Below are 10586 nucleotides of genomic sequence, written 5' to 3'. Positions count from 1 at the left end.
CCAGACAACATTTCCAGTATCACCCAAGTTTATTTGATCAGACAAACATTAATTTTACAGAAACAAACATTTTGGAAACATGTAAAAATTAATACCCAGGAATGTTGAGATGATAAAACAAAATATATGTTTTCTTTTTAATCTTTGATCAAACAATTCAAACCTGAAGAAGAAAAACACTCAATCCCACTAAAATGTATTCATGCGCTTTTGTGACATTTTGTCAAGTATGACTTTTAAATACATTTCTGGGATTGTTTAAACTTTACATAAATACACTGTTAGACTATCTGTAAAGGTCACCCAAGAAAAACACATCAAATGCTAAAAATGCTGATCACATACTGTTACATTTGTACAAAATGCAACCCCTTTAAAAACACAAACCCAACATTCCTCCACCCAGCAGAAATAAAAAAATATTATGTAAACATGATGAACGATGGCATAATTTAAGGCGTTATCCTAATATACACTCAATTTGTCATAAAACTTCCAATCAAAAATATATCTCTGAATTTACAAAAAAAACACGATTCCTGTATTGAGCATAATATAACAATACATACATGCAATATATCATCTCACACACCGCAGAGAGATCATTGTCTTTTAAAGAAGGCCTTGGCACATCTGGATTATCTGGATCACGTCACCAGATCAAACAGGGAAACCGGAAAATTTGGCAATAAATCAATCTCAGTAACTTGTCTTGTATTCGAGTGAATTAATGTTGGTTTTAGTTTCAGGCTTAGTGTTAGGAAAAGCATTTAATAAAATATCAGACGATTTGTGGGAGCTTTATCAGTAAAAATGACTCACCCCCTTGTTTTTTCTTGATGTCACCTTATGTGCAGGTACAGTGAACAGTACTATTTAAAGAAATAGTTCAATGTATTGGGAAATTTGCTTATTCGCTTTCTTTACGAGAGTTAGATGAGAAGACTGATGCCACTCTCGTGTCTGTGCGTTATGTTAGTATGGAGCTGGATCCAGGAGGCAATTAGCTTAGCTTAGCATACAGACTGGAAACAGCTAGCCTGGTTCTGTCCGAAGTTAAAAAAAATCCACCTATCAACTCCTCTAAAGCTCACTAATTAACACGTATGTCGTTTACATGCTGGAACTAGTTCTTGTCAAACAACAAAATATCCATCCGCCCAGTACTTCCGTGCAGGACTATAACGCAGGTTGAAAAACTGAAAAAGTGATGACCAGACTCCAGAAAGTTGGCATTAAGAAGTTAATTTTTGAAGCAGGCTAGCTTTTTCCCCCTGCTTCCAGTCTTTATGCTAAGCTAGGCTAATCACCTCCCTGATCCAGCTCCATATTTAATGTTGCGTTCATGTCATATCGGAGTTATTTGTATTTCCAGCTTGGAAATACTACTCCAGTCAAACCAAGTCATAATTACAAAACTCTGGATTTATATCCAATTTGATGCTTGATAACATGGAGGTGCCTTAAAATCAAACAAATGTGGACCTCTCATGTCTTCTGTTGAAGGCGATTAAACCCAACTTGATGAATATGTTGCTATATTGTCAATTCACAGTATTTTTTAAGACTCACATGGCCAACTCTGCAATCATACAACTGTCTTGAGTTGCCCAATGATGTGAAGAGTCGTCAACGTGGGAATCTCATCTAACTTTCAGAAAGAAAGTGAATAAGCGTATTATCCAAAATGTTGAATTATTCCTGTTATGCCATCATTACTTTATTAATTCTCATTGGGCTATTTACAGGCTGTCTGTCAAATACGCAACAGTGGACACAGTTGACATCCAAACATTTAAAATACGCTGTTTGGTTTAGTCACAATATACTTTACATTTGAGGAATATGAATGGAAATCTACATCACTTCACCTCGTAACTCTCCAAGTGGTTGGCATCTAATAATCTATTATTCTACTAGCCTATTATGTTGCATAAAAAAAAATTATTAAAACATTTCGACTTAAGAGCCACCTTGAGTCAAAATGTTCTCAGACCGCGGCAGCTTTAGGATGTTAAACATGAACTTGAGATATTAAAGTGCACGTGAAAAAAAAAAATTCCAGAGCTTTGATCTGCATGGCTTTGTCATTTGTCACTGCAGTACAGATACTGCCCAATATTCAAAAATGAAAAGTTAAAAAAATAAATATTAGATTGGATCAAAGACAAACCCAATGGCACTTAAAAAAAAACAACTACAGCACAATCAAATCGCTGCTTGATTCATTTAAACAAATAAGCCTCTGAGATTAATGCGTTTTCTGCATCTCAGCAGAACAAACCCTCTGAGCAAAACAACCACATTCAAACCCATAATTTATACTCATCATCAGCCACTTTGAAAATGATCAATACAGCCGTTGATGACAAGGTGGTTTTATCACACAGTCCAGACTCTGAAGGACTCCACTCATTTCTCAGTTGACTGTGCCGGCTGGGTGGACCAGGGCTCCGAGGTGCCGTTGCTCGCATGAGGCTGAATCACAATCGGTGCATTCTCACCTGGAGGTGTGAAAAACAGAGGTTTTTAACGACAGCCACAGTTTTTATACTTATAAAAAAATCTCAGCTAAAGCAGCAAAACAGATTCTTTTCAGAAGGAGAGCAAAAATTATAGAGTTTAAACTAGAGCTGAAATGATTATTTTTTTAGGGCATTTATCAAGCTAAAATGTCAAACATCCACTGGTTCCAGGTTCTCAAATTTGCTGTTTTTTATTCATTTTATACTGTCAACTGAATACACTTTATTAGATAGCGATTGTAGAGATATGAGTAGGCGGAGGGACGGGGAACAACATGTAACAAAAGGTCACCGGCCAGACCATGAGGGCAACTTTTTATACACCTAAATGACTAATTGATTAATGGAAAGAATAATTGATAAATTAAATCAATTATGAAAATGTTAGCTACAGCCGCGGTTTTAACACATCAGCATTCAACAATAATGCTGCCAACTTGATACTGTTTAAGGACCACTTATCTTTATTTATTACTCTATGTATTTGTCACAGTATCATGTGTTTATACTGTTTATGTATTATATTACAGTAGTACATAAAAATATTCCTCAAATACCGTACATTAGTTTATAGATTATACAGCATTTAGGAGCAGGAGAATGGAGCAAATGCTAAAACAAAACAATAGCTTAATATGGAATAAGCTGCGCAAAAAGCCTTAAAATCAATACAAGTTTCTACTTTGTGTTTTTAGTATCTTCCATAAAGTGCAGTCACTCAAGATCAGTGGTTCTCAAACCTTTAACACTATGTACTAAAGAGTCCTGTGTGCACATGGTTTCTTCTTCTTTTCCTTTCGGCTGTTCCCCTTCAGGGGTCGCCACAGAGAATCATGTGCCTCCATCTAACCCTGTCCTCTGCATCCTCTTCACTCACACCAATTAACTTCATGTCCTCTCTCACTACATCCATAAATCTCCTCGTTGGTCTTCCTCTAAACCTCCTGCCTGGCAGCTCCAACCTCAGCATCCTTCTACCAATATATTCACAGTCTCTCCTCTGCACATGTCCAAACCACCTCAATCTGGCCTCTCTGACTTTATCTCCGAAACATCTAACATGAGCTGTCCCTCTGATGTACTCATTCCTGATCCTGTCCGTCCTCGTCACTCCCAAAGAGAACCTCAACATCTTAAGCTCTGCTACCTCCAGCTCTGCCTCTTGTCTTTTCTTCAGTGCCACTGTCTCTAAGCTGTACAACATCGCTGGTCTCACCACCATCTTGAACACCTTTCCTTTCATTCTTGCTGATACTCTTTTATCACACAACACACCTGACACCTTTCTCCACCCGTTCCAACCTGCTTGCACTCGCCTCTTCACCTGTGCATATGGTTTATAACAGTTAAAAGAAAGGCTTTTATTTGATTTTTTTTTATTGACAGGCTTACAACTACTTCCATATTTGAGAAAATGCGGGAAAAAACAGTTGATAGTGATTGTGTATAGTAGAAATATACTTTTTCCATATCAGATAAATCATGTGTCACTCACTTCTCTGAAATGATCTCCCAAATTCATGTGCGATCCTAACTCCCAGATTGAGAACTACTGCACTTGATATTTAGCATTTTATTTTTTCCACTGTGCTCAACATTAATAACATTATCAACAGTGGTAAGTGTGAGCAAACAAAGTAAGTAATAAAAGACAGATCATAAAAAATAACAGCTTAGTTGATTGTGCTGTGTCCTGCAGCTCCTGTAGGAAGCTATTAATGCAATTAATGAACTCCTCCAAGGTTAAACACTAGTTCAAGTTTTGCCAGATAAGTCAAGCAGCGCAGAGCAGCAGTCAGCTGAGGACAGGTGAACTTTACCTGAGTAGATGACAACCTTACCTGACTTGTCAGTGGCGGCACTAGGGCTCGGCTGAATAATTATTACATGGCCTCCTTCTGTGAAACAAAATTGAACACTGAGCAAACCCACGCTTGTTCCTAACAAAATGACTCAACTCACTGTCGTGGGCTAGAAACACACAAAGAGGATTTGGCCAAGATTCAAAAGGAATAGTTTGACATTTTAGGAAATATGCTTATTCACTTTTTTTTTTTATAGCTGTAAGGTAATTATGAAGATGGTTGGTTAGCTTAGCTTAGTATAAAGACTTGAAACAGGGGGAAACAGCTAGACTGGCTTTGTCCAAAGTTAACAAAATCCAGATACCAGCATCTCTAAAGCTCACTAATTAATAACTGTTATCTTTTCCCTGTTTCCAGTCTTTCTGCTAAGCTGAGCTAACTTTAGATTTATTGTACAGACAGAGTGGTATCAGTCTCCTAATCTAACTCTAAAGCAACTAACTTTTTAACTGGTTATGAAACAGTCTCAATTTAATACTGATGCCTCTTTATGACATACATAAGCAAACGAGACCATCAGCGAGAAGACTATTCCCATATAGGTATTCTTAATGCCTGTCACTGGGTCAGAAATCAGACGAAACGATTTAGGGCACGCAGAACGTAAGAGCTTATGTTTACATTTTGCCAGGCAAAGTTTCGCAGTGAGTAGTACGTTAAAAAGGAAGCAGGAGGAGATTTTATTTTTTAGAGAATTTTATTTTTGACCTTATATTTTGTGGTTTTGGCTGATACCAGGGCAGGATCAGCATAGGGGAAAAAAAAAAAAAAAAAAAAAGCTAAAAAGGGACAGTGATAGAGCACGAAAACACAAGTCAACCTTGGTCGGTCATTCACCAGATGGAGAGAATTGCGGGATTTGAAAGGATTCTAAACTGATCCTACAACTAAGTCTACTTTGTTTCACCGTCATATTACAGTTATTAATCTTACATAGTCACAAATAGATTGTGGTTCACTTTCCAGCAAAGTGTTATTTCCATTACTGATCACATTAGACATTTATTTCAGTTAAAACTGCACAACAAAAAGAACTTACACCCATATTTTACTTCCCCAAAAGTGCTTGCTAATTTAGACACTGGATGCATCCAATTTACAATAATGAAATTTTCATGCGGCGACGACTCATCTTTCCACAGAAAGTAACAGATCAAAATGTATTAGTAAAACGCAAACTGATGTAGCTTTTATCCCTTTGACAAGCTTTGCTGTAAAATAATCACAGACTGACGAGTTAACATGAACATGCTGTGTGCAGTTCACTGACATCTCAGTTTTTTAGTTCAGTTTTCAAACAGTTTTTCTCCCCCAGTTATTTGGGGCCACCAAAGTTGAATGCTGTGTTCTGCAGCTTAAAGTGGTCATATTATGCTCATTTTCAGGTTCATTTTATTTTGGGGTTGTACCAGAATAGGTTGACATGGTTTCATTTTTTTTTTTTTTTTTTTAAAACACCATATTTGATGTTGTGTCTTAAACGCTCCGTTTTAGCTACCGAGTGAGGCATCTCACTCCTATTTGATCTTTGTTGGGAGCTGCACACGTGCAGTACTTAGGTAAGGACTACTAGCCAATCAGAAGCAGAGTAGGGCGGGTCCTGACGAGCCAGGTAGTGTGATCCAAAACAAAGCTGCGTCAGCCGTACAACCCCAACCAGCTTCACAACTTAGACTGGAGCAAGACGAGTGAAGACAAGATTCATTTGTACCTAATTTATCTTTCATTGGTAACGTTTTAACTGTACACTGTCTCTACATTACAGTAACCACTTTATGCCCATTAACTTCCTGGAGGGTTTTAATTTCATATTTAGGTGTACTTGTGGAAACTGCTCAATTCGTGCATTATGACGCGTGTTACATAGTGACGTAGATATGTTACGGAAGTAAAGGCTGGACTACAATCAAGCTGTTTTTAGGCAGTTCTGGAGCAGTGTTTTCTGTGGGAAAGGGTAACTCCCTTTGGGGTGGACTTTGGGCTTTTTCACTTTGCAAACCAATTACATGCACAAAAAAAGATAGATCACACAAAGGAAAAGGGAAAAGCCAAAAAGCATAATATGACTACTTTAAACAATGTGTTACATTTCAATTTAGATTTCAACAAAGCAAGTATTCACAATAAACACTATTCATAGGATATTTTTAATGTATGATCATGTCATTGTGATGTTTTAGTCTTGAATCAGACTGTTCTGTAGTATGTATCATGAGATTTTTATATTGCCAATCCTGGATTTCCCCAAGAAAAAATTTAAATACTAAACTAAGTGAAAAAACAGCTGTTAGTTTCAGTTTAACTTACTCTTACATCTGATGTAACACATCAGCTAGAAAATGTAACATGTGATTTTCCAGGTTTTTTTTATGTGAGCAACAGGAAGATATCCTTTTATTTCTGTACAAGCAGAAGGGAATCCAAAAGAATAAAGTCCCTCACCTGCATCCTGTTCTCTGATCTCTGCCTCTAGGTCCTCAGGGTCCACATAGGTGAAATCTTCCTCATGTTCTGCTGTTTTGCATTTCCCGCAGCAGAAACAGCAGCAGCAGAAACAGCAGCAGCAGGTGAAAATACTGCAGCACACCACAAAGGCCTGAACACAAAGGAAAGGGAATGAATGTCAGTATCTGATATCTGAATGACAACATTTACTACACCTAACAAAACACAATATTGAACTACATGAAGGCATTTTTTGGATAATTTATGACAATCCTTGGCAGACATAACTTCAAATTCAAATCCACATCTAAACACACAATTACTACACAATTAAAATACATTTTTATTCAGACATCCGCCCAATTTGCACATTCCGTCCTCTTCATTTTAAACACCATACAGCTCTTTTCATTTAAAAACATATATATTTTTACAGATTGTTTCATATTCTTTATTGTAAATTTTTCTATTTATGATTGTACTACTTGCCCCCCCCCCCTCCCCTTTCTCTATGTTTATTGTTATGCAAAATACCAAGGCAAACTTCTTGTGAAAATCTACTTGGTAATAAACCTGATTCTGAATTTTCACTTGTTGCACATGTAGACTTTTAAAACCACATCCTGTGCCTCTCACCTTGAACCAGCACTTAGACATGAGGACGTAGTATTTGGCGCCCTCGTCCCCAAGCTGCTCCGACATGTAGAGCCCCATTGATCCATACTCGTTGTAGATCTTCCGTTTGTTCTCATCACTGAGGATGGAGTTGGCGTTGTTGATCACCTTGAATTTCTCAGCAGCTTCTGGGTTGTCTGGATTCTTATCCGGGTGATGCCTCAACGCCAGTTTCCTGCAAACAAGGGAGTGACGGTTTGTAGTATGCAAATGTCTTTGAAGCTATTCTACTGGATGTTAAAGGATTGCTGTCAACTATAGATAATACCAACCAATCTACACCACAAGAGTTGTACATCGCGAATTCAGTTCCCTTTTTAAGTACAAAAACTAACAATAAATGTATATGGCTACAGTCAGCAAACATGCTCCAATATTTTATTGGTATATGTAATTTGTATTCTGGTATAGACTCGAAAAAACAGGGTTTTTACTCGGAACAAATAAGTAATGAGAAGCTGCTCTGAAAACTGTAGTTCACTTATTTTGGGACTAAACTTTTTGGTATAACCTTAATAACTTAAACAATTAAAAGGTCTTATATAGGTTTTATCCCCTTAGCAAATTTCAAGGAAATCTGCCAGTTAGGTGATGTTCTTGACAGGTAACTGGTCTGCATGTGGGGTTAGAAGAAAGCTCGCAAACTGTCCAAAATGTAAAGGGTTTTCTCCTCAGTGTAGAATTAAAGTAGCCACCACAATTTTTTAAAGAAGGTCAAATTATGACTTATGGGAAATTTGGAAGGGTGAGCTTACCGTAGTGGTTAAAAGTTGTATGTAATTTTTTTAACAAAAAATTAGAAGCTCAATTCAAGACGTCAAGTTTAGATCATTTTGCCTTTATACTAATGAGATCTCTGTCAATAAAATGTATGTTATTAATCTCATATTTTTTCTTTTTAATTCCAAATATACTGCAGCAAAACCCAAAGCTAACTTCTCTGTCTTCACGTCTAACTTAAACTCTTACATGGACACATAAAAATAATGCATTAACTGTAAAGCTCTGAAAACTGCAGCCTTATGTAACCAAGATGTTCTGCAGTTTATTTATTTATTTTGTTTGTTTCTTTTGTGTACGGCCTCAAGCATGCAAACATATCTACCTATTTGTGGAACTGTAAACATGTTCTCAGTTGAATTTTGTAAATAATGTTCAGAAAGTGTTGAATTCCTGCACACTGTCAGTACGAAGTTGATCTTTCCTTTGAAAGAGGACATCAAAAATGTTTACTCCCCCTCTCTCACAACTGCACATTTCTACCTGGACTGATGATGAGATTTCAAGTTTAGCTACTGTTGCACTTATCAGTGCTGAAATTATTAGTCAATTGACAAAGAATTAACTTGATTAAGCGTTTCAGTCATCTATCGAGAAAAGAAATGCCTGGTTCCAGTTTCTCCGGAGTGAAGATTTTTCTGTGTTTTATATCCAGGGCTGTAATGAGGACAACAAGGTTGTGTTCTCAGTATTGCTTGTGGGAATTTGGGAGTTTTGATAACCTGAAGAGGAGTTTACATTCAGTAAAGTTACATACACATTACACACACTGGGTTTTGGCTGGTAGGATTTTTTTAGACTAAAGATCTTAAAATTTGATTTGCTTTCCTACAAAAAATATCAAGTTACGTAAAAGGATTTAGTATTACTCCATCCAGAATTATATTGGAATGGGGGGAAAAAAACTAGTTCTGCACGATATGATTTAAAAAAAAGAGATTATTTTGACAGATATTATGATCGCGATATGATTCGCGATTAGTGGGAATGATAATTTTTGCACCACAATTTTCATTTTCACCGAAAAAACTATTAAAATCGTGATGATGTGACATTTGTTGGGGACTGTACCAAACAAACGCGTTTTCTTATATCTGGAGAATAAGATTTGTAGGCCAGGGCATCTCTGCAGCACTTCATTGTAATGCTGTTTTGTCATTCATTTACCTTGATCAATAAATTGCAGCTTCTGCGATTTGGATATTGCACATGGCCATATTGCGATTTCAATAACATTTCGATTAATTGTGCAGCCCTGGAAAAAACATACCTATGACTTCATACAGCCCTGAATTCCAGGTGTTTACTCAACGCTAATTGGACACAATTAATTAATCTTTATGAACACACCTGTATGCCTTTTTAATTTCTTCTGGAGATGCTCCTTTCTCCAGGCCCAGGACTTTGTACAAGGTGTCTCCTGCTGTTGACATCTTACGCTGAGGTCTGTGTGGGTCCTCCATGTTTCAGGATTTGGCGGCTGTGACATAAAAACCACAAATACTAAAACCACAATCATTTCCTGACAGAGTACGAACAGGCAAGGAACTTTAGTGGCTGCTCGTAGGTTCGGCGAGGACGTAAATAAACCACATTAAACGTGAAGTAAAGCCTGGTCAAAGTCCAGACAGCCCATATTAATAATTGCATAACTACTGTGGTTAAGATAAAAATACTCATAAGGACGTTTGTTTACTTGACTTCATGTTAAACCCCGCGGTGTAAGGTCATGAGAAACTGCTAACTGAGTTAGCAAACTTTAGCAAGGCTACAAGAGGAGGGTTAGTACGTTAAATCTTACGTACTGGATTTATAAATATCGTTGTTTTTGGAGGAATCATAGATTCCGAAATGTCTCCGTTGATTTTCTTAAAGTTTGTTCCATGAAGTGAAGCTGGTTTCCGCTGTTTATACTTCTTTCCTCATGAACTGGAGAAAAACTTCAGAGGTGCCGCAGCAGCGACTGAAGCAGGAAGTTTGAAACAGGAAGGAATCCTCTTACGTCATTGGCCAGTTTGCGCTCGCGGCTGCGTTTCAAATACGCATGGTGTATATTTAATAATAAATAATTAAATAAAGGCGTAGGATTATGTGTATCATTATATATAATCATTATATTATTACGTCTTTTTCCTGTTTCCAAGCGCACTTTTTTGTGTGCACTGTTGAATACATACATATATGTATGTGATTAGTTATTGCTAATACTTATATCAATACTAATTATCTAATACTAATACTAATCAGGGGTGGAAGAAGTATTCAGATTCTCTACTTAAGTAAAAGTAATAACACT

The 10586-nt window shown here is 37.0% G+C and overlaps 1 protein-coding gene across 2 annotated transcripts; it reads right to left on the bottom strand.

Annotated features, from left to right (window-relative positions):
- Positions 1-10: 10 nt before the first annotated feature.
- Positions 11-10271, bottom strand: dnajc5gb (DnaJ (Hsp40) homolog, subfamily C, member 5 gamma b). 2 transcript variants are annotated; one of them, XM_044166764.1, is made up of 6 exons: positions 10096-10271; positions 9641-9770; positions 7472-7685; positions 6833-6986; positions 4367-4423; positions 11-2504 (listed from the first exon to the last, which is right to left on the bottom strand). In XM_044166764.1, exons 2-6 carry the CDS (start codon positions 9751-9753, stop codon positions 2413-2415), a joined length of 630 nt encoding a protein of 209 aa, XP_044022699.1. In that variant the 5' UTR covers positions 9754-9770; positions 10096-10271; the 3' UTR covers positions 11-2412. The 2 variants fall into 2 exon arrangements, with proteins under 2 accessions (XP_044022699.1, XP_044022700.1); XM_044166765.1 differs by lacking the exon at positions 4367-4423 and having other exon boundaries at positions 10096-10264.
- Positions 10272-10586: the final 315 nt, after the last annotated feature.

This window comes from Siniperca chuatsi, linkage group LG15 (assembly GCF_020085105.1).
Source record: "Siniperca chuatsi isolate FFG_IHB_CAS linkage group LG15, ASM2008510v1, whole genome shotgun sequence".
Classification (NCBI taxonomy): domain Eukaryota; kingdom Metazoa; phylum Chordata; class Actinopteri; order Centrarchiformes; family Sinipercidae; genus Siniperca; species Siniperca chuatsi.
This window is presented reverse-complemented; position numbering and strand designations above follow the sequence as displayed.